The sequence below is a fragment of the Danio rerio genome, chromosome 7, assembly GCF_052040795.2.
Source record: "Danio rerio strain M-AB ecotype USA chromosome 7, GRCz13ab, whole genome shotgun sequence".
Lineage (NCBI taxonomy): Eukaryota > Metazoa > Chordata > Actinopteri > Cypriniformes > Danionidae > Danio > Danio rerio.
This window is the reverse complement of record NC_141027.1, coordinates 80,215,001-80,239,005: the sequence shown is the minus strand read 5'-3', so window position 1 is coordinate 80,239,005 and position 24,005 is coordinate 80,215,001. Positions and strand designations below refer to the sequence as shown.

General features: G+C 42.7%; 1 protein-coding gene across 7 annotated transcripts in view; it reads right to left on the bottom strand.

The window, feature by feature from the left end:
- Positions 1-24,005, bottom strand: part of arhgef40 (Rho guanine nucleotide exchange factor 40) — a 93,821-nt gene that overhangs the window by 25,604 nt on the left and 44,212 nt on the right. For all 7 annotated transcript variants that reach the window (XR_015496545.1, XR_015496544.1, XR_015496543.1 and 4 more), the window contains 15 exons: positions 17,839-18,124; positions 15,718-16,972; positions 15,366-15,592; positions 15,131-15,280; positions 14,942-15,056; positions 14,601-14,694; positions 14,417-14,503; positions 12,110-12,226; positions 10,926-11,024; positions 10,306-10,457; positions 10,063-10,201; positions 6,745-6,864; positions 3,354-3,545; positions 1,131-1,631; positions 668-1,047 (listed from right to left, as the gene is read on the bottom strand). Coding sequence is in view for 3 of the 7 variants with exons in the window: in XM_087262314.1 (XP_087118440.1) it covers positions 668-1,047; positions 1,131-1,631; positions 3,354-3,545; positions 6,745-6,864; positions 10,063-10,201; positions 10,306-10,457; positions 10,926-11,024; positions 12,110-12,226; positions 14,417-14,503; positions 14,601-14,694; positions 14,942-15,056; positions 15,131-15,280; positions 15,366-15,592; positions 15,718-16,972; positions 17,839-18,124 (3,914 nt within the window). In the remaining 4 variants the exon portion in view is untranslated. The remainder of the gene's footprint in view (positions 1-667; positions 1,048-1,130; positions 1,632-3,353; positions 3,546-6,744; positions 6,865-10,062; positions 10,202-10,305; positions 10,458-10,925; positions 11,025-12,109; positions 12,227-14,416; positions 14,504-14,600; positions 14,695-14,941; positions 15,057-15,130; positions 15,281-15,365; positions 15,593-15,717; positions 16,973-17,838; positions 18,125-24,005) is intronic.

Below are 24,005 nucleotides of genomic sequence, written 5' to 3'. Positions count from 1 at the left end.
TGGATAAATGGGTGTGGTCAATTGTAAACACCCATTCCACTGAGTGGCTAATATTATGCACTTTAAAGGGACTGAACAGGGAGTAAAGTATAAGTGAGTGCTGATCTTCTGTGGAGGCGGGGCTTAGCCTCACTATTACATCATAGAGACGAACAATCCAGAAGCTGTTGTTTTTGACAAATTTCCTTCATTATAAGCCATTTTTAAAGGAACGATGAAGTTTTGAGTACTGAAACGTGCAGGATGTTTTTATTGTCCTATGACCACCCATGTGCCAAAAGATCAAGGGAGTTTTAATTTCTCATTTCATGACCCCTTTAAAAACTTGGGTACCATGCTTTCCATGTGTTACAGAAACCCTCTACTGTAGCTTGTTGTGTCAGGGGTAAGTTTGGATATTTAAAAATTAGCTAAACAAACAGTATTTCAATGTTTTTACTCAATAATGTCTTGTAGTGTCTTGTGTTTTGCGGGTTCTTAGTGGATTGGGTTGCAGAGATATTACTGGGACTGTTATGATCTAGGCGGTTCCCAAGGTTGTTGCTAACGAGAGGATATTAGGATAGTATGATATGACTGCCTTAAGATGGATGCTCATTTGATCTTAGTGGAACCCACAGCAATGATATAAGCTAGTTGTGGTGTTGCTTCTGTATGTGAAGCCTACCTCTGTGCAGTGACTCCAGCTCTCTCCAGTCCGGTCCCTCTCTCAGTGCGGCTCAGCAGTACGTGTTGGCGTGTGAAGCCTGTATGATCGGCCACCTCTTTACTGCTGACCTCCACCCCTCTGATCAGCACTCCTCCACCTCCTGCTTCTCCACCTGCAGCCGGATCCCTCCATCCTGGAACCGCCGCAGCCACCCCCGCAGTGAGGATCGGATCGGTCATAGCTTTACGACCCAGCCAGGACAGCGGGGACGATTGGCCGGACGTGGACTCGGTGGGTTTAGATGTGGCTCCTGCACGTCGAGGGGCTAACAGAGCCTGGAGGTCAAAGCTGGGATGCCGCTTTCGAGGGGGTTTGGGAGGGAGCGGTGCATCTGTGGGCTACAACAACACAACTGCATGTAGATTTGACTTTTGAGATTCACCTTACAGATGCAACTCGGTCTTAAAGCATGCATACTTACATTTTTCTTGGCCGGGTGCAACAGATTCTGCAGAAACTTCCCTCCTCCTGGATTCACCCCCTCTTTTTTCTTCTCCTCTCCGATCTTGAGCGTTGAGCAGTTTTGTGGTCTGAAGAGGGACGCCAGTGAACCCCAGGACTGCATGCCCCCCTCTCCTCCAGGGCACCAGTCGGGCTCAATCTCGCCTTCTAGATCCCCCAGGCTGGAGGTGCTGCTGGGAGCAGGAGTCCTCCCTCGACCCCCGAGGTCCGGTTCCTGACCTTGGGCCACCGAGGATCCTCTCTCCGCCTGGAGGATCCGGCTCTTGAACTCGGCCAGGGTTTTCTGGTAGCGCTCCAGAGTCTGAGACCAGAGATCCAGCAAAGCCCCTCCGCCCAGATCCAGAGCCAGAGCTCGAGCGTCCTGGAAGCGTGACGGAGGGATGGGAGGCAGAGAGGAAAGAGGAGAGGTAGAGGAGGATGACGGAGAGGAGGACGACACCACGTCACACCATTGAGACGCCTGTAGGGAGGAATGGACACCGAGTACTTTTACACAGACACCAGTAATCCAATTTTAATATGATTCAGGCAATACTCTGATTAAGAGTCGACCATGTAAACATCGACTTTAATCCGACTAAAGTCATAATCGAACTAAACAGAAATGGAATTAAGGGTGCTTTCACACCTGTGAATTGTTCTGTTGTTCCGAAACAGGGGATAAAATTGTTACATTGTTGCTCTTTGCAGTTCGCTTTCACACGGCAAAGTTTTTAAACGAACCACAAGAGCTAAAACAAGTCACGTGTGAGTAAACTCTCCTCACATTGGTCAGAGTTTCACGGTTTATTTAGCAGAGTCCCGCTCAGCTGTCAGGGGAGGTGGTGGTTTGGTGGTGTTTGACAAGGTGCACATAAGCGTCGCGACGTGTCTGAAGAGCGAGGAGAGATGCGGTGGGGAGGGGTGCGAAGGGTGCGCGACGTATTTGAGGACCAGGCGGAAGACGCGTGATTTCCGGGAGATTATCACTCGTTTGCGGGCGTCCGGCAGTCTCTGTGCATTTGCGGGAGACTTGGGATGTCTGTTGAATGACCTACTCATAACTCTCTATTACATATCTATAAAACACTGTGATATAACCGGGCTCGGATCGTATCGCATTCTCACAACAATCGATCCGCTCCAGAGTTAATTTCAATCGAGCCGAGACCACCTCATTCAAGCCATCTCGGAGCGATTGTTTTGGCGCGGATCCGACACGATTGTTGGTTTCACATATGCCAAACAAACCGCGCTAACTGGGCAAACGAGACAGGTTCTGAAACAAAAGTGTAGGTGTGAAAGCACCCTAAGACATGTGGAGGATGCTGATTTCTAATGTCTAATCTGCATCAGTGATCTATGCTTAGCTAAAAGCTATAAAAGACTGGGCTAAATGGATTAAACAATGGTAACTGTTTACCTTTAGGCAAGCTGTAAACTGAGCCTATTTTCAAAATAAAAGTGGAGTGTTTTTTAAGGCAGGACTGAACGATTTAAGGAAAATATCCAATTGGGATTTTTTGGACAGGTATTGCAATTGTTTATTGATATTCTGATATTGTAAACTTGTGATTAGTTTCCTCTATAACGAACATACATCCTCAATACTAACAGACTGAAACTAGCATCAAAAATTCATTCATTTTCCTTCGGCTTAGTCCCTTTACTCATCAGAGGTCACTACAGCGGAATGAACCACCAACTACTCCAGCATATGTTTTACACAGTTGATGTCTTCCCAGCTGCGACCCAGTACTGGGAAACACCCATGCACACTCATTCATTCACACACTCATACACTACGGCCAGTTTAGTTGATCAATTCCCCTACAGTGCATGTGTTTGGACTGTTGGGGAAACCGGAGCACCCGGAGGAAACTCACGCCAACACGGGGAGAACATGCAAACTCCACACAGAAATGCCAATTGACCTAGTCGAGACTCAAACCAGCAACCTTCATGCTGTAAGATGAGAGTGCTAACCACTGAGCCACCTTGGTTCTAACATAAGGTTCTTATTGGAAATGCAACCGATATTAATGTGGTCCACAAATGGCACTGTTTTTCCCTCTTGTTGATTTGTTTGTGAAACGTCCTGCTCTCTGTACTCTACAGCGGCTCTTACAGATGAATAACGTAAAGAAAGAGTATCTGTCCGCGAAATAAACACCAGTTAATGATAATAATGTCAGTGCTTTACTTCAGTGAGGGTGGACAGCAGCCGCTGAGTGTTGTCCAGTTGCGTCCAGCGGTCCGACAGACAGTGGGACATGTCTCGGACTTTCTCCCGAACAGGAGGCAGTTTTTCCAGCACAGCAGCGAGGCCAGACCAGTCCAGCTCAGACCAGCTCTCCACCTCCGCCAGCAGCACCAGCGTCTCACTGTGGAGATCCTAAAATGAATAAAGACCATCACTTAAACCTCTAAACACAAGCTAGACCATCACTTGAAGATGCTCAGGAACAGGAAACGGACATCTACACTACAAAAAATGTCCTACTTAGGGTGCTTTCACACTTGGTTCATTTGCCTGGACCGTACCCAAGTTCGATTATACCCCCTTGCCCCCTCCTCGGTTGGTTTGTGTTCACACTGTCTTTTTTCCTTCTGAACCCCGGTACGCTTGCGTCATCGAGCTGCTGTTTTGTTTACAGCCGTTGCTAGGTGACGGTTACGAAAGCAAGCGCTGAAATGCAAAGACTTCTGCACATCGCGGTCATTCTGCTTCTACTGAAGGTTTTGGTTCTGGACATACAGAAAGCGACTCGCGTTCATCTGCCGCAAACATATTATCAACATTCAGAACATCACACAGCATCTGCAGGAGCTGCTTTTGAAGGAGACAAGCACACATCACTGTTTATCACTGTGTTTGCACTAACTCAGTCCCGCGTGTCACCAAGGTACGAAACGTGACACAGACACACGAACAAACGTTATGAAAACGATAGTTTGTTGTACAGTTGGCGGTTCACTTCCGTGATTTGGTACGATTGCATTCACATCAGAAGTGAACCGTACCAGAGTTCGAATGAACCGTACCCTAGACCAGTGGTTCTCAAAGTGGGGGTCGGGACCCCTTGAGGGGTCGCGGAACAATGAAGGGGGGTCGCCTGTTGATTTCCAAAAATCTACTTATTATTATTAGGCCATAAGAATGACCATATTTTATCCATAACCAACTGAAGAGGAAAAAAACAGTCGTTTATGGTTGCTATAGTAGCTTATTTACTAGTTCTATTGGATTGCGACCCCTGTGGTAAATACATTATATTAAAGACAGCAAGCGTCAGATGCAGCAGATTGATTTTATAACACCAGGTTAAACTTTCTGGCCCATTTACAGCACTGACATACATTAAAAAAATTAAACGAAGAATAGACTTTGGTCTATTGGTGTGTGTGTGTGTGCGCCATTGCATGCAAGTTTTCTGTATTTATAACCACCTCAGAGGATATTAGGGGTCGCGAGTCACTGGCATTGTTATGTTATTTTGCGGACCAAAAGTGCTAGTGTGAAAGCACCCTTACTTAAGAGTTTTTGTCTTGTTTCTAGTCCAAATATCTAAACAGTCCTAGCATTTTCTAGACAAGTACACAATATTGTCTTGTTTAAGGAATAAAGAGTCAAAATCAAGTGTTTTTTTCCATAAATTAGGCAAAATAACCTGCCAGTGGGGGAAGTCAAATAATTTTAAGTCAAATGGAAAAACTAGATTATTTCACTCACCCCATTGGCTGATGACTTTGCTGTTAAAACCTACTTAATTTTGACTCATTATTACTTAAAACAAGACACTGTGTATATAATTGGTGGTACACTTCCAATTGAAGAAAGAAAACCCACAGCGGTTACTGATATGACTAGTCTAAATATCTACACATTTCTAAATCGAGAAGCATTTTCTACACAAGCAAAAAATATTGTGTTGTTTTCAGAAATAATGAGACAAAACTAAGTCTTATTTTTTCCCTTTAATCAAATAAAATAATCTGCCTATGGGGTAAACAAAACAATCTTGTTCTGCCGGTGCAATAGCCTAGTGGTTAGCGCGCTGAGATATGGTGCAGTAGCTCTTCAGGGCATCCTGAGTTCGAATACCGGCTCGAGAACATTTCCCGCCCCAACCCCCTCTCTCTCCCACTTCGCTTCCAGTCTGAAATACTGTCCAATCCACTTAATTAAGGCAAGAAGGGCAAAAATAAAATCTTTTAAAAAATAATAGTTAGTTAGTTGACTTATATAGCACATTTTTTACAACACAACGTTGCCCAAAGTGTTGAACACAATCAATACTGAAAATAAAATCTACATCACATACATAACAATTAAAACATAAGGCAAACCCCTCAACATTAAAAAGGCTCATATACTAAGGAACACAGATGGCATTTCAAACACTTTTTAAAAACAGATAGAGTTGGAGCATGTCTGATGTGGGGCGGAAGCCCGTTCCAGAGTTTTGGGGCAATAACAGCAAAAGCACGATCCCCCCAGCCAGCCCAGAGAGGAAAGAACTGGGGATATGTGCTCGTACTTGCGAGTCCCTGTCAGAAGTCTCGCAGCCGCATTTTGTACTAATTGCAATCTATTTATGGCATTTTCACTAATAGCCACATACAAAGAATTGCAATAGTCAAGTCTTCCCAAAATAAAAGCATGGATCACCTTCTCAAGGTCATTAAAAGAGAGAAACGACTTTACTTTTGCCACGTCGTAAATGAAAAAAAACAGGATTTAACAACTGTGTTTAGTTGTTTGTTAAATTTCAATAATAATAATAATAATAATAATAATAATAATAATAATAATAATTAAACAATAATAATAATAATAATAAATAATTATTATTAAACAATAATAATAATAATAATAATAATAATAATGATAATAATAATAATAATATTAATAATTAAACAATAATAATAATAATAATAATAGTAATAACAATAATAATAATAGTAATAATAATAATAATAATAATAATAATAATAATTAAACAATAATAATAATAATAATAATTAAACAACAATAATAATAATAATTAAACAATAATAATAATAATAATAATAAAAATAATAATGGTAATAAAAACAATAATAATAATAATAATAATAATAATAATAGTAATAGTAATAATAATAATAATAATAATAATAGTAATAGTAATAATAATAATAATAATAATAATAATAATAATAATAATAATAATAATAATAATAATCTTGTTTTCCCTTTAGACATGAGATTATTTTGCTTACCCCATTAGCAGATTATTTAGATAGTTTTACGGAAAACCCTTAAATTTGGCACATTATTTCTTAAAACAGACAATATCTATATAATATTATAATAATATATATAATATATAATATAATTGTTGGTACACTTCCAATATAAGAAAGAAAAACTCCAATGGTCACTGAAAGAACTTACAAAAAAACGATAGTTTAATACAAACTTACTCAAAATAAACTAATGAAAATCTGGTTTTGTGGAACAATTAAAGAGTACCAATAACTTTGGTCCTGTCTGCATATGAACTCATTAACGAGGGTTTATTCCTGATGGAGAAATCAAACTCACTGACCATAGCCGACTCTCTGAAGCTCCTGAACTTGTGCTGTTTGAGAGTCAGTCTGCTGAGAGACAGAGGAGGATCTTTATAATCCTTCAGCTGATCCTGGATCTGCTCCACGTCTCGCTCACACTGCGCACACACAACCAAAAACACAACACAAATTAATGTCATACAGTATGTGATAAACCATACCAAACCTGTTGATTATTTCCCCTAGGAGAAGTTCACCAAAACAATAAATGCATGTCACCCTATATAACTGATCACCATGTCATTTAATAAACTATAACATCACGAATAATATCAACATATAATTCATCCACTAAACAAAATGTGAAATGGTGTGGTTGAATTAGTGATGTTGTTAACTGAAGGTAAAATCAATTTAACATTATTTTGACTCATTTTTATTAACACAACTCAACACAATATGAACCTATTTGGAAACAACATAGAAAACAGATGATGTTACTCCTGCACCTGACTTGAACAGAAGTTGAATTAAATATAAATATCATAAAAAAAGCACAAAAATGTGACTGACATTAAAAATGGCTACAAAAATATGAGCTGATTTAAAATATAAACAGCTGCTGGTTAGTAAATAATCCTACGTACACTTCTTTATTACATAACAATTGAATTGTATGATATTATTTACACTGATTGACGAACTACAGTTCAAACTCAGCTCATTATGAATCACAGACAACAGTTCTTCCATGTCTGACTTGAACTGTTCTGCATGCATTGCTAAAATTAAAACATTTCATCTGAGTAATTCACTGCATGTCATATTCCTTATGAAAAAAGCACTTCTTAAATATAAGTACTGCTGTTTTATAGACCACATGACACACACACCGCCTATACGGTCAGCATGGTTATCCTGGAGGCTTAAAAGCACAACACAATGATTCAGTAAAGGTGATTGTGACAACAGGAATGCTCCTATTATTATAATGCACAAAGGTTTGCACATGACTGTTTGTTTCTGCGGATCAGCACTGGCTCATTGTCTGTGTCTCGAATGCTCCCTTTACACTCCGCACAGTCAACACTGCCCTGTTTAGTGTGTGTATGAGTAACTTTCAGTAAATACAGAAGTGGTCCCCAGTATTTCCAATGGAGTTTCTGCGCTCGCCTGCTGCTCCTGACAGCTTATCATCTAATGTATATGCCTGAACATCTAAATAAACGCTGTAGTTAACTAATTGTCTTTATTTACATTACAACATCGATGCTTTAAAAATAACCATATGAAATTGAAAATAGCCACATTAACTGTTCAACAGATCCTTATCGGTAGGGAAAAAACACCCACTGTGCATATGGCCCTTTGTTTATAGCTTAGTTTCTCCTATCACTAGTTATTTGTGGATCAAATCCTAATATATCCTAGATAGCAGAATTCAATCGTCTCAAATCCGGCCCACAATCCGCATGAAATGATGGCTCTAGGGCGGTCCGCTCCTGTTTGCCAGATTTAAGCCATAGCAATATCAACTATCAGCCAGAATTCAACCCAACGAACCAGAACTGACACTATTCTGGGCCACAGTCTGCTTTTATTCTGGCCCAGATCCGGCCCACACCAGACACTTACATCCGGCCCACATACTACATGGAATAATTGCTCTAGGGCGGTCCGCTCCTGTTTGTCAGATCTAAGCCATAGCAATATCACCTATCAGCCAGAATTCAACAAAAAATAAACAAGAACTGACCCTACTCTGGGCCACAGTTTGCTTTTATTCTGGCTCATATCTGGCCTACACCAGACAATTACATCTGGACCACATACAGCATGGAATTATGGGACTTGAGCAGTCCGCTCCTGTTTGTCAGATCCGGGCCACAATTAAGCCATAGCAATATCACATATCAGCCAGAATTCAACCCAATGAAAAAGGAACTGACCCTATTCTGGGCCACAGTTTGCTTTTATTCTGGCCCAGATCCGGCCCACACCAGACACTTACATCTGGCCCACATGCCGAATGGAATGATGGCACTTGGGCGGTCCGCTCCTGTTTGTCAGATCTGGGCAACAATTAAGCCAAAGCAATATCACATCAGCCAGAATTCAACCAAAAGAACCAGAACTGACCCTATTCTGGGCCACAGTTTGCTTTTTTTCTGGCCCAGATCCGGCCCACACCAGACACTTACATCCGGCCCACATACTGTATGGAATGATGAGACTTGGGCGGTCCGCACCTGTTTGTCAGATCTGGGCCACAATCAAATGAACCAGAACTGACCCTACTCAGGGCCACAGTTTGCTTTTATTCTGGCCCAGATCCGGCCCACACCAGACACTTACATCCAGCCCACATACTGTATGGAATGATGGGACTTGGGCGGTCCGCACCTGTTTGTCAGATCTGGGCCACAATTAAGCCAAAGCAATATCACATATCAGCCAGAATTCAACCCAATGAACCAGAACTGACCCTATTCTGGGCCACAGTTTGCTTTTTTTCTGGCCCAGATCCGGCCCACACTAGACACTTACATCTCCGCTCCTGTTTGCCAAATCTGGGCCACAAATTAGCTATTACTACCCATATCTGCCATGTCCAAGAGCTATGTTTGACCCCTATAATTATCAGATGATCACTGTACTTGATCTTTACCAAAAGTGACCTATTATGTTTTAGGATAACAGTACCATACTTGCCACATATTACCTCAGCTGCTTTGAGCTCACACCATCTTTAGCCAGAGATGCTTGCCATATCTCATCTGGGCCACTATATGCTTACAGCCACATTAGCCACAGCTTACTATGCTGAATATTTGCCAGAAGTGGTCCACATAAGTATTAAAATAACTGGGCCACATCTGCCATATTTTCTCTGGCCCACTTTAGGCTCAAATCCACATTAGCCAGAGCTGACTGTGCCGAATATTAGCCAAAAGTGGCCCACATATGTCTAAAGACTGGACCACATTTCCTCCTACACATGTGAGCCACTATGGGTTTAGATCCAGATCAGCCTTAAATGGCTAGGCCACATTTTTGCCTAGTGTGGCCCACATTTGTCCAACTGTGGGCCAAATTTGCCACATTAGGCTATCATTCAGATTACACTTTGCCTTAAATGGCCCATATACAAAGTTGAATCTTTGGCTTGCTTTTGCATTTGTACAGGTGGGCCACTTCAGGGTCACATTCATTTTGTCTGGGCAGAAGGAAGACCACCAGTGCCGCATATCTGCCAAAAGTGGCCCACATTTGTATGCTATCTGGCACGTCTACAGGTTCAGTTCAAACTCTGGTCCGCATAATTCCCGATTCAGATCTCGCTGCTCTCTCTTTACCTTGTCCAGTTTATCCACGAGTGCAGCCAATCTCCCGAGTGCTTCCAGGTCTCGACTCCTCTGATTGGACGAACGCACCAGTCTGTGAAGAGCATCGTCCACACTGTCATAAAGGTCAGAGGTCACCGCAAAGGCAGCCCTTCAAAACAATAACACAAAGATACAGTCATGCATGCATACTGACATTTCCTGTTTATTATATCAATTATCTGCAACATCTACCAATAGAGCATTGGTTCATACTTGCAGTCTGGTGACTTCTGCGCCAATCCTGACGTCCCATTGGCCAGACCAGCCAGCCAAGCCCCGCCCCTCTGCTGCAGCTCAGTCAGCCGTTGGTCAGTGAGGATGCCTGTCATTAACTGCCTGTGCTTGTCCACGCTCAGGGGAACAGTCTGAAAGTGGAAATAATCAGGCTCTTAAAGGGACAGTTCACTCAAAAATGAAAGTTTACTCGCTATTTACATGGATTAAAGTGGAATAAAATCTTCAGACTAATTCTTCTTTAATCAACACTTTATTTAAATATGAGACCAATTTACAGAAGAGATGTTTTCAACCACTTTAATATTGTCCTGTGTGTCTTTTATAAGCTACTGTTACACAAGTATTTCAGCATGATTTTTTTTTTAAATCTACAAAAATATAGAATATTTCATGCGTGAGTCAAAAACCTACACCCAACACCTTTAGCCTTTTCTCAAAGCCTTCTTCTATCGGTTATTTTCACAATTTATGATGGCATAACAGTCAAAAATGGGACAAATGAGATCACGTAGGGGCCAACTTCTGGACTTCATCACCATCTAAACCTCTCCTTTCTACAGGCCTGTGACAGCAGATGAAATCGAACGCTGCTTTACCTTAATACAGTCTGGTAGTGGTTCTGTTTCCATAGACTGTAGTGCATCTCCCAGCAGGGTGAGGGCGCTCTCACAGCGCTCGGTCAGCTGCTCCAGACTCTGCAGATCAGGGGGAAGAACAGGATAATCTGCTGCACATGTGGCGCAGGCCTGTGGTACTTTTTAAAACGCTTAAATGTAAGTTTATTGGTGCTTTTTATGGGTATAACTTAATGCTAAACGTAAAACAGTGTGTTGTTGTGGCAAAGATTTTAAATATGCTTAATTAAGTGCTAAGTTTACACACATGGAGAAAACCATTGCATTACTATTATTATTGTTATCATTATTTTTAGCAGTAGTAGTAGTAGTAGGAGTAATCCTATATTCCTATATGTGTAATCCTATATTTGACAGGCTTGCTAATGTTAGCTGTAGCTAGTTTCTCCAGGATGCCTCATACCAGGATGATACAATGTGCACTAAAGGGAACAAGTCACTTTATTTGTCAAGTATGTAAGGCATTCAACGTTTGTTTGATACTCTAAGTAAGCTACAACCCTAGTAGCAAAGAATTCTGGCCCAGATTTGGCATAAAGCTGGCACAGCAGGCATTCATCCGGCACTGGCATACAGCATGTGGGCCAAACATGGCCCGAGTTTGGCAGAGGTGGCACCGTCTTTAAGGCGGCACACAAGATTTGGGCCAGATGAAAAACGTAGTATTTGGCCCAGATTTAAACATTTGATAAGTGGGCCATGTGAGTTTGGCCAGTCTTGACCCACATTTAAAATACAATAAATCATTTTTGAGTAAAGAAAAAAAATTCTACCAATCAGGTCACTTTGAGAAAAAGCGTGCCCATAGTGTGCCTAAAGCGCATCACTCCATGGGTTTATCAATTTCATTGCCATCGTGACACACCAACCTATCTGGCCCAGTTCTGGCCCAGTTATGAGTTATTAACTTGGCTGAGACTTGGCCCAGATATGGTCTGTGTTTGGCCCTTGTCTGGAAGCCAGATCTGGTCCAGTCATGTACCGTAATTCACTGCGGCATGTGGGCCAAGCAAAACCTGATTGTGTGGGCCAGAGCTGGGCCAGAGAAATTTTGCTATGTGGGAAGCTTTCAGAAAAGGATATAATGCTGACCATGCAAAACAAACGCCTGTATACACGGGATGAGTTGCCAAGTCACTTCTTACCAGTCTGAAAGTGAGCCAGTCATCGTGTGAGTGGTTAAAATCTCCACCCATTTCCCTGGGCAAATGCTGCTTGTCCACAAACTGCTGAAGGATACCTGTACCTCGCACTGTATGCATCTGAGAGAGAGAGAGAGAGAGAGAGTGAGTACAAGCACTAATGAGTTTTATTACCTACTCAAATGCCTGAGCATCAGACTGAATATTAATTGTCCTGCGGGAGCTGAATGAAATCCCCTGGGGAAAAATACTACCAACACTTCTGCCGTAACTCAGTGAGTGCGTTTGTGACATAAATAACACAATAGCATGTTTGAGGTGTCTGCATTGCATTATACATCTATGATTTGGATAAACGAGACCTTTTTTTTTTTAAAAGCAAATCTAATTTCGAGATAAAATGCATTGATAATTCTATGCATTATGCTAGTTTTGCATGCTGGGAATAGATGGGATGCTAGTTGGTAGATGCTAGAAAAGGGAAAATAGCGCTAGTGAGCAAAAATGTTCCTACTACAGGGAGATGAAAAAGACTGCATTAAATGTCAAAGTAAAGGCTAACCTGGTCAAGTGAATTTCCTCAGCGCGAATGAGGTTGCACGAATGACGCGATTCTAGCAGAGCGTTTTGTGTGACTGACGCACTTAACACACGTGCATTAAGCGCGTCAGTCGCGCGAAATGTGTGTTGAGTGCGTCAGTGGCGTAAAATGCTCTACTCCAGTGGTTCTCAAACTGTGGTACGTGTACCAATAGTGGTACGCAGGCTTCCTTCTAGTGGTACGCAGAGATATCAAATGTGTCATATGTATATGCTCCATATATTCCAAAATTTATCAAAAATGATTTATATATAAATATGACATATAATAATATTTATTATATAACATGTAGCCTATACTTCTGATGTCCAGGCAACATTTCTAGGTGTTCATGAATTGGCTAATATATTTTAATACTTTACATTTCAGTATAGCACTTTTCTTTTTACTTTTTACGAACATTAATCTACCATTTTTAACTTTTTAAAAGCACTATTTAATTTTAAATGTTGACATTTTAGTTAGTTAGTTTGTTTGTTTTTTTACATATAAGCACAGTACACTACAGTGTTAACGTTCAGACTATTTATAATCTTTAAAATGGCTAACAATAATACATATTCTTAACAATAGGAATTAATCTGCCAAGTTTTAAAACTGTGCATAGCTGTAGCTGCTTTACTGGGCGTACTACGCCACTGTATTTTAATATTGCTCATTATGGTGGTACTTGGAGAGACAAATTTTTTTCTGAGGTGGTACTTGATGAAAAAAATTTGAGAACCACTGCTCTACTCTATGCCGCCTTCATTTACGTAAATTGCGTCATTCGCGCCACTTCATTCGCGCTTATCACGCTGCAGGATGTCTATTCGCGCCTTTGCATTGACTCAACATGTAAATCACTTTCGTTTGACGCTTCTTTTGCGTCGCGTCTGGTGCGAATTGCTCGAGTTAAAATATTTGAACTTCAGCGGACATTCGCGCCACGTTAACCAATCAGAAGCCTTCTCTTGTAGGGGCATGCTTATGACGAAGTGTCTGTTGTTGGTGTCCAGGGGAAAATCCTCCTGCCCACACCGACAACACTTGATCAAACTGGGCTCGGCTCAGTCGGAAGCACCGCTGAAAGCCTCCATCATCCAGGTTAGGTTTCTGAAGGAGTTTATGAACTCACAAAGCTGGGTGCACCTCATGAAGCGCTTCCGCGTCTATTGTGAAGCGGATTTAACCCGCGAATTAAGCGGATTTGACGCGCGAACGAAGTGAGTAAACTCAAAATATTCACGAGTCTATTTACGCATGAATAGTGCGATTTATCTGCGCGTACCGTGTCTGGTGTGAACTCAGCATTAGCATTGGCCATTATGCTTTTTAGGCTAATTGTTCCCCCTGGTTACCTTTGGCTATATCAAATCAGTCTTACTTACAAACAAGATGATAACGCTGGTCCACTAGTATAACACTATAGCCACTCAAACCACCATAAACTAATGCAGGACTAACTTAGAATTATGTTAATACTACAATATTCATTGCAGTTGAGCAGATTTTAAATAACTCAGCACGACTGGGCTCGATGCCAGTCCTTCTTGATAAATGGCATCTTTTTACAACTGCCCCTTTATTGCTTTTTTCCTTATAGGGAGTTTAGGTACCAGTGCCTGCTTCTTTTCCTTAAGTGACCGAGCAGAAAAGGTTATCAAAAAGCTCTTTTTGTGTTAGCCCAAATTGATTTATAAACATTAACTCTGTATTCACACATGTACCTCTATTCCCTCCAGATACGGTTGGGTCGATTCGTCTGATTCCTCAGTTAGGATAAGAACTGAGTCGAGCCCTGTTGCTGCCTGTTCCTGTTTCAGGCAAACAAACAAACAGACAATGCTAATACAAAATCAATGCAACACACCGAATGCACCGCAAACATAGCTTCAGCGCAGAGAGACTCACCTTGAAGAGCTTCAGTGCAGAAAGGCAGAGTTCAGACGGGGCAGATTTCCTGCTGTCCACTATCACAGTCAGACCTTTCTCTTTGACCATAGGTCTGTCATTTCAAAATAAGCCCAGCAGAGAACAGATATTAGCCAAGCACAGTAAAAGGTCATGAGATAGTGCCCTCCGGTCTAAAATTCAACGAAACACACAGGGGTTGACCCAGAACACAGACAAACCCTGGCCGACTCTAACTTTGGCTCACTCTGCATCAATGTTTTTCTCCCCAAAGAAACCAATGTATGTTATAATGCAGTATCAGGTGTCATTGTGGTATCTGTCATGTGGGTTGAACAGACCTGGTGATGGTGTAATAGCAGGACAACACTTTGATCATTTCATTTGTGGTCCAGCCATCCTCCGGAAGGTGACTTTCGGTGACTACCAACGCTCGCCCCAGTCGGTCCATAGTACCTATGAGAGAAATAACTTGTTAAATGGAGGAAATAATTAGCAATTATTAAAAGCAAGAACAAAAGAGCAAGTACCTGTTAAGATTAGCTTTCCCGACTGAAGAAGATTTAAATCTAAGTCTTTAAGATGAGTAGGGGGGGATGTGGACTCCACGTGAGCGGCAAACTGAGATAATCCCACCTCGTTTTGGGAATGGTCAGGGGAGGATGTGCATGATTGGCTTTCTGTAATGCATGCTGGATGTTAAACAGATTTCATCACTCAATGAGAAGCCTATGATGGGTATTAATTGTGTGGATCAGAACATACCTCCATCTTTGGCTTTTGACTTTGCATCTGTCTTATCATCAGAGGATGCTTCACAGCCTGTAGAGTTTGTGGATAGCTGAGGAGCCTCCTCTGATTGGCTAGAATGGCTGATTGGTTGGGTGGCTTTGGTTTGGTTCTTTGAGATGATTTGGTCACCTTTGCCTTTTTGCTGGACACGACCATTGGATTTGGCCTTCCCTTTACCTCCTTTGGCTTTCCTTTTCCTTCTGTAGTAAAGCAAATGTATGCTTTTTAGTTATTCAGAAGATTATACAGACAGTACTAAAACTAAAATATTACAAGCACTACTAGTATTTCATACTTGCAACTATAAATATCTACATGGCCATACCTGGGAGCTCTGAATCCACCTGTTTTTACTTCTTTTCCTCTGGGACAAACTGAGTTCTCGGACTTTCCAACCTGCTTTTCTCCTATGGCGCCCACAGTACCTGACGGTGGCAGATTTATATCCATTTTCTCCTCACCGGTAGTGTCTGAATGTTTGTTTCTCCTTTTTGCACAGTCTGATGAACCAAGTGCATTGCTTGGGGAAGAATCTTGGAGGGACCTTGTCCTCGTCCTAGACGGTTCAGCCAATTCCTTGTTAGTGTCTTCTGTTTTCCCATCAGCAGACAATGGGATAGCTCCATCATCTAAAGCATTGGACTGATTTTCAGATGTTGCAATGTCCTCTTTAATGTCTAAAGTGCTGGCCAATATTTTATCATCACAACCACAGTGTGAACTTTGACTGCGGTCCTGTTGTCCATCTCCAAGACTGTTTGCATCACTAGCATCTGTTGAACATCGCCTGCTGGAAATTTTCTTTCTTTGACACTCCTCCCAGTGCAATGTACCCCCAGTCCCATCTCTTTCTTTTCCTACCCCTGGCTTTCTCTCTTTGGCCGGATTGTCCATACAATCAGATCTACATTCCAAACCCACTGGGTCTCTAGCACCTTCATCAGCATGTAAGATTGAAGGGGAATACGACCTCCTTTGGCGACCCAAATCAATGACACGAGGCAAAGGTCGTGAGGTAGCCAAGTCACTACAGGAAACTACACCATCCTTACCATTGTTGTTGCTATCCCTTCGTACCAGACTTCCGCCCCTAGCACCAGATTCAGTCCTTCCATACCCTCTCCCCTTCCCCTTTCGTAGTCGTATTGCTTTACCCCTTCTACACAGAGGTAAAGTTTTAGTCTTACATATCCCATGCATTTCCAAGTAGCGCTGTTTGGGATCAGCACCACCATCTGGACCTCCTCTGGGCTCTAGCAGCTCTACATAATCTCCAGCACCATCAGCTACGAGGTGGCCGTCACTGCTTCTGCGCAGGCATTCTAAAGCGGCCTCAATATCTGCCTCGTTCCCATCTGGAGGCAAGTCATCCTCTTCATCCCAGGACCAGGAATCACGTTGTGCTGAAGAGCCACCCCAACCAAGGCCCAGACCCCCTGAGGACAGGTCAGTTGGGTCAGGCTTGTCTTGAAGAAGATCAGATGGATTGTGCAGGAGTTTGGGATAGACCACCTCTTCCCATGGAATTCGGACAACTCCGTCACTTGTACTCACAAGACAGGTGTCCAAACATCCTCCACCTACAAGGTAAGAAAGTTTGAGAAGAATCGAGAAAGGGAGTGCTTTGTTTCACCAAGGCGATTTCAGTGGTGGTTCAGACCCAGAGCTTAGTTTTTAAACAGCAGGAGCACTGGATGTGAACCAGATCAATTCATTCTGAACCAGATACATTCATTCTTATGTAGCACCAACACATTGCTGGGCTAGAACTACAGTTTGAACTGCTTGCATCTTTGACTGAGGTTGGGGCTTCTGTGACCAAAAAGAAGAGCTTATGTTGTATTGAGCAACAATTATGAAATATCAGTGGAACATAATGCTGAGCCCATTATCGGTCCTCATTTTTGTCTCTTCAAATTAAGATGCACCACATTAACACATTATATCACTCATAATCTTGGTCTATACACATAACAGCATGCTGCACAACCACATTATCACTCACAATCTGTCTACACAAACTACGGTGCAATGCATTAACACATGGGATTCGGTGTGTTTGGATCATGAACAATAAGTTCACCAAGTTATTAACATTAACAGCAATAAATCATTGTTGACGTCTATGTATTTGGTACTTCCACATGTGTGCTGCTGAGAAAAAAATTGATGTAAGCAATCATGTCAGACCTGGCTCCATTGTGACTCTCAAGCAGGTGGAAAAGCAGATCAGTTCTTAAAAGATTCACCAGACAAATACTCAGAACCAGCAATACCACTGGCTCCGAACGAGCACCTGATTCATGCATGTGGAATACAAGCATGAGTAGAACTCCAAAAAGCTAAAACATTCCAAAATATGTCGACCCCTAATAACACTACCACTCAATACAATTACATAGCTCCCCTTACTCCTATTTACCGAAGCCTTGGGTATTTGTCTTACCTTCTCTCTTGCAGCCACGCTCTTTGTTGATGCAGTGCAGCCACTCCGAGGTGAACACCAATGGATGCTGTGATTCTGGTACTAAGACCTCCTGTACATTTCGTCCACCAGGTGCAAGGCACTTAAGAGCAAGTCGAGGACAGCGGGTCGAGAAGGGGACCACCTGAAGGTAGAAGTCAGTACTACGCAGGAGTCTCCAGTCCAAGGTGGAGAGCTGTACTACTACCTTCTCCCCCAAACATAGTGGCCAACCAGAGTGCAAGAAGAGACAGCCTAGATACTGAGACTGAGATAAAGACAGAAAGGTTTTCTTACCAAGGTATTATTTGTAGCTTTGTTCTATTTTTTTTTCTTTTATTGGTGGCAGTTTACTAATCTTCAATAAGCATAGTCCAGACTCCAACAAGTGTCCTGAAGAGTTTACCTGCAACTCCGATTGAATACACATTAGCCACCAGCTAATTAAGGTCTTACTAGAAAGTGTGTTTGTGTAGGTGTGCTTACGCAAGTTGGAGCTAAAATATCTAGGACAGTGGCTCTCCGGAGTCGAGTGTGGACACCCCTACATTAGATTTGACTAGTATTTAGGCTAGTATTATTGTCTTTTTTGTGCTATCACAATTAAAAACTAGATATTAAAGTTTGAGGACAAACTTTATGGTGGCTTGAAAAGCCGAATCTGAAAGTTTGAAGTGGTTTTAAAGTGTAAATAGAATGTTAGTATGATTTTAGCTTGAGTTAACATATTACTAGCATGAATTAGCATGTTAGTAGCATGATTCTTACATGAATTAGCATGTTGTTAGCATGATTCTAGCATGAATTAGCATGTTACTAGCATGATTCTAGCATGAATTAGCATGTTGTAAGCGTGATTCTAGCATGAATTAGCATGTTACTAGCATGATTCTAGCATGAATTAGCATGCTACTAGGATAATTCTAGCATGAATTAGCATGTTAGTAGCATGATTCTTACATGAATTAGCATGTTGTTAGCATGATTCTAGCATGAATTAGCATGTTACTAGCATGATTCTAGCATGAATTAGCATGTTGTTTGCATACATCTAGCATAAATTAGCATGTTACTAGCATGATTCTAGCATGAATTAGCATGTTGTTAGCATGATTCTAGCATGAATTAGCATTTTACTAGGCGGTTGCTAGGGTGTTTTAAGTGGTTGCTAGGTGGTTGCTAAGGTGGTGCAAGGCAGTTGCTAAGGTGGTCTGACTATTTGCTTGGTGGTTGCTAGGGTGTTGCTAGACGGTTGCTAGGGTGTTTTGAGGGGTTGCTAGGTGGTTGCTAAGGTGGTGCTAGGCAGTTGCTAAGGTGTTCTGACTAGTTGCTAAGTGGTTACTAAGGTGTTGCAAGGTGGTCGCTAGGGTATTCTGAGTGGTTGCTAGGTGGTTGCTAAGGTGTTGCTAGGCGGTTGCTAGGGTGTTTTGAGTGGTTGCTAAGGTGTTGCTAGGTGGTTGCTAAGGTGTCCTAAGTGGTTGCTAGGTGGTTGCTAGGGTATTCTGAGTGGTTGCTAAGGCGTTGCTAGGTGGTTGCTAGGGTGTTGCTAGGCGGTTGCTAGGGTGTTCTGAGTGGTTGCTAGGTGGTTGCTAAGGTGTTGCTAGGTGGTTGCTAAGGTGTCCTGAGTGGTTGCTAGGTGGTTGCTAAGGTGTTGCTAGGCGGTTGCTAGGGTGTTCTGAGTGGTTGCTAGGTGGTTGCTAAGGTGTCCTGAGTGGTTGCTAGGTGGTTGCTAAGGTGTTGCTAGGTGGTTGCTAAGGTGTTGCTAGGCGGTTGCTAGGGTGTCCTAAGTGGTTGCTAGGTGGTTGCTAAGGTGTTGCTAGGCGGTTGCTAGGGTGTTCTGAGTGGTTGCTAAGGTGTTGCTAGGTGGTTGCTAAGGTGTCCTAAGTGGTTGCTAGATGGTTGCTAGGGTGTTCTGAGTGGTTGCTAAGGCGTTGCTAGGTGGTTGCTAGGGTGTCCTGAGTGGTTGCTAGGTGGTTGCTAAGGTGTTGCTAGGTGGTTGCTAGGGTGTCCTGAGTGGTTGCTAGGTGGTTGCTAAGGCGTTGCTAGGCAGTTGCTAGGGTGTTCTGAGTGGTTGCTAGGTGGTTGCTAAGGTGTTGCTAGGTGGTTGCTAAGGTGTCCCAAGTGGTTGCTAGGTGGTTGCTAAGGTGTTGCTAGGTGGTTGCTAAGGTATTCTGAGTGGTTGCTAAGCGGTTGCTAGGGTGTCCTGAGTGGTCGCTAGGCCCTTACTAAGGCATTACTAGGCCGTTGCTAGGTGGTTGCTAGGCGGTTGCTAGGGTAATTTGGGTGGTTGCTAGGCAGTTGCTAGGGTACCCTGGTTGGTTACTAGGCAAGCCTCACATACATGCTTGATAAAACATTTATACTTAGTAAGCATTTCTAGCAAGTTACAGTACTTGGCTAGTCAATATTAGCATGTAGCTAGTCACTGCTAGCATGTGTAGCATATAGGAAGTTTCGTTTGCTAGCATGAGTCAAACGAGCCAATCTCCAAGTCTCTACGATGTTCTGATGCTGAGATATAGCTGTTGATGAATGGTTGCTAGGGTACTCTGTTTTGTTGCTATGGGCGAGGTTACAGAGTTAACTTGAATGTGGTTGGTTGTCTTAGTCTAATGAACCAACCCCCGTGTCTCTATGACACTGCTATGCAAAGATATGCATCTTGGCCTATTTTAATGGAAGTCTATGGAATCAATTTGGGGGCGTGGCTTGTGAGCTTTATTATCATATTGAGATGCTCATTGGTTGTCTGAGTCAGATGAGCCATCCCCCAAGTCAATAGGACACTGCTATGCAAAGATATGCATGTAAGCATTTGATAGCACAGCTAATTACATTCTATAGGACAGTTGCTAGGGTGCAGTATGTGGTAGTTAGGGGTGTGGCTAGAAAGTTAAAAGGCCATCAGTGATTGGCTGCTGGCTAGACTGAGTTAAATGAGCTCAGCCATTAGTCTCTATGACAGTCTGATGCAGAGTTATGAGGTCACAAAGTTTGATCCCATGTTAAGTCAATGAGAGTCTTTTGTAATGGAAGTCTACGGGACAGTTGCTAGGGTGCAGTATGTGGTAGTTAGGGGTGTGGCTAGAAAGTTAAAAGGCCATCAGTGATTGGCTGCTGGCTAGACTGAGTTAATTGAGCTCAGCCATTAGTCTGTATGACAGTCTGATGCAGAGTTATGAGCTCACAAAGTTTGATCCCATGTTAAGTCAATGAGAGTCTTTTGAATGGAAGTCTACGGGACAGTTGCTAGGGTGCCATAAGTGGTTGCTAGGGAGTGGCTAGTAAGTCTAAAGGTCATCAGTGATTGGCTGCTGACTAGACTGAGTTGAATGAGGCCTGACTCTAGTCTGTAGGACAGTCTGATGCAGAGTTATGAGCTCACAAAGGTTGACTCAATGTTAAGTCAATGGCAGTCTTTTACAATGGAAGTCTATGGGACAGTTGCTAGGGTGCCAAAAGTGGTTGCTAGGGAGTGGCTAGTAAGTTTAAAGGTCATCAGTTATTGGCTGCTGGCTAGACTGAGTTAAATGAGCCCAGTTAGAAGTCTGTAGGAACGTCTGATGCAGAGTTATGAGGTCACAAAGTTTGACCCAATGTTAAGTCAATGGGAATTTTGGGAATTTTCCGGGTCGTTTTTCGGAAAACCGAAAGTCGGATCAGTCGGAAAAGATATAGCAACCCGAGTCAGACCAGTTTGAAGGTTTGACGAAAGTTTGAGGTATGAAGCTTGAAAGGGTTAGGAGGAGATAGACTTTAAAATTAGTCTCAGAAGAAAGAAGAAGAAGAATAATAACTAGAATTGTACATTTCCTAAAGGAAATGTGAATGGGGTTTGCGTGGCAAATCGATGGGGTAAAATGCATCACCGTACTGGCCAAAAAGCAACAACATGCTAATCAAGGTTCTATCAACATGCTAATATGATTAGCATGTAGCTAGCATGATACTAATAGTGTTAGCATCATGCTAGCAACATGCTAATCGAGTTGCTAGCATCATACTAACATGATTAGCATGTAGCTAGCATGATGCTAATCGTGTTAGCATCATGCTAGCAACATGCTAATCGAGTTGCTAGCATCATGCTAACATGATTATCATGTAGCTAGCATGATGCTAATCGTGTAAGCATCATGCTAGCAACATGCTAATCGAGTTGCTAGCATCATGCTAGCAACAGTGCTAGGGTGCCCTAAGTGGTTGCTAGTTGGTTGCTAAGGTGTTGCTAGGCGGTTGCTAAGGTGTTCTAAGTGGTTGCTAGGTGGTTGCTAAGGTGTTGCTAGGCGGTTGCTAAGATGTCCTAAGTGGTTGCTAGGTGGTTGCTAAGGTGTTGCTAGGCGGTTGCGAAGGTGTCCTAAGTGGTTGCTAGGTGGTTGCTAAGGTGTTGCTAGGTGGTTGCTAGGGTGTTCTGAGTGGTTGCTAAGTTGTTGCTAGGCGGTTGCTAGGGTATTCTGAGTGGTTGCTAGGTGGTTGCTAAGGTGTTCCTAGGCGGTTGCTAGGGTGTTCTGAGTGGTTGCTAGGTGGTTGCTAAGGTGTTGCTAGGTGGTTGCTAGGGTATTCTAAGTGGTTGCTAAGGCGTTGCTAGGCGGTTGCTAGGGTGTCCTGAGTGGTCGCTAGGCCCTTACTAAGGCGTTATTAGGCGGTTGCTAGGTGGTTGCTAGGCGGTTGCTAGGGTAATTTGGGTGGTTGCTAGGCAGTTGCTAGGGTACCCTGGGTGGTTACTAGGCAAGCCTTACATACTTGCCTGATGAAATATTTATACTTAGTAAGCATTTCTAGCAAGTTACAGTACATGGCTAGTCAATATTAGCATGTAGCTAGTCACTGCTAGCATGTGTAGCATATAGGAAGTTCCGTTTGCTAGCATGAGTCAAACGAGCCAATCCCCAAGTGTCTACGATGTTCTGATGCTGAGATATAGCTGTTGATGAATGGTTGCTAGGGTACTCTGTTTTGTTGCTATGGGCGAGATTACAAAGTGAACTTGAATGTGGTTGGCTGTCCAAGTCAAATGAGCCAAACCCCAAGTCAATAGGACACTGCTAAGCAAAGATATGCATGTCGGGCAGTTATAATGGCAGTCTATGGGACCAGTTTGGGGGCGTGGCTTGTGAGATTCATTATCATATTGAGATGCTCATTGGTTGTCTGAGTCAAATGAGCCATCCCCCAAGCCAATAGGACACTGCTAAGCAAAGATATGCATGTAGGGCAGTTATAATGGCAGTCTATGGGACCAGTTTGGGGGCGTGGCTTGTGAGCTTCATTATCATATTGAGATGCTGATTGGTTGTCTGAGTCAGATGAGCCCACCCCCATGTCTCTATGACACTCCTATGTAATGTTATAGATGTGTGACCTTTATAATGGAAGTCAATGGGATCTGCAATGGGACATCCCACCCCATGTTAAGTCAATGGGGCACTTATTAAGGGTCTTTAAGTGGTTTGGGGGGGCGTGGCTTGTGAGCTTCAAAATCATAATGAGATGCTGATTGGTTGCCTTAGTCAAATAAGCCAACCCCCAAGTCTGTATGACAGTGCTATGTACTTTGATTGACATATGACATTTATAATGGGAGTCAATGTAATGAATGGGAGTCAATGGGCAATGTAAAGTCAATGGGAACCCTTTTGGGACGTCCTAGCACCCCAGGGGTACAACCTATACCCCCTTTCAGGGTATGTTCTCACTTAGGCTGCAACCCCCTACAGATGTTGTGAATCCCATATTTCTGTGAAATTCACACTCGGCGCTGTGATTCGTCAAAGTTCGGCTCCATGTAAAGTCAATGGAGACTTTGGGACGTCCTAGCTCCCCAGGGGTACAACATTTACCGCCTTTCGGGGTGTGGTTTGAAGCCTCCTATAACCCTCTCGAGATGTTGCGAATCCCATGTCTCTACGATATTCACTGTTGGCGCTACGGCGATTTCCGGGAATAGTATCTACGAGTGTCTAGAAAATGAATGGGAGTCAATGGGCCAATGTAAGTCAATGGGAGCACTTTGGGACGTCCTAGAGCCCCAGGGGTGCAACTTATACCCCCTTGCGGGGTATGTTCTCACTTAGGCTGCAACCCCCTACAGATGATGTGAATCCCATATTTCTATGAATTTCACACTTAGCGCTATAACCTGTCAAAGT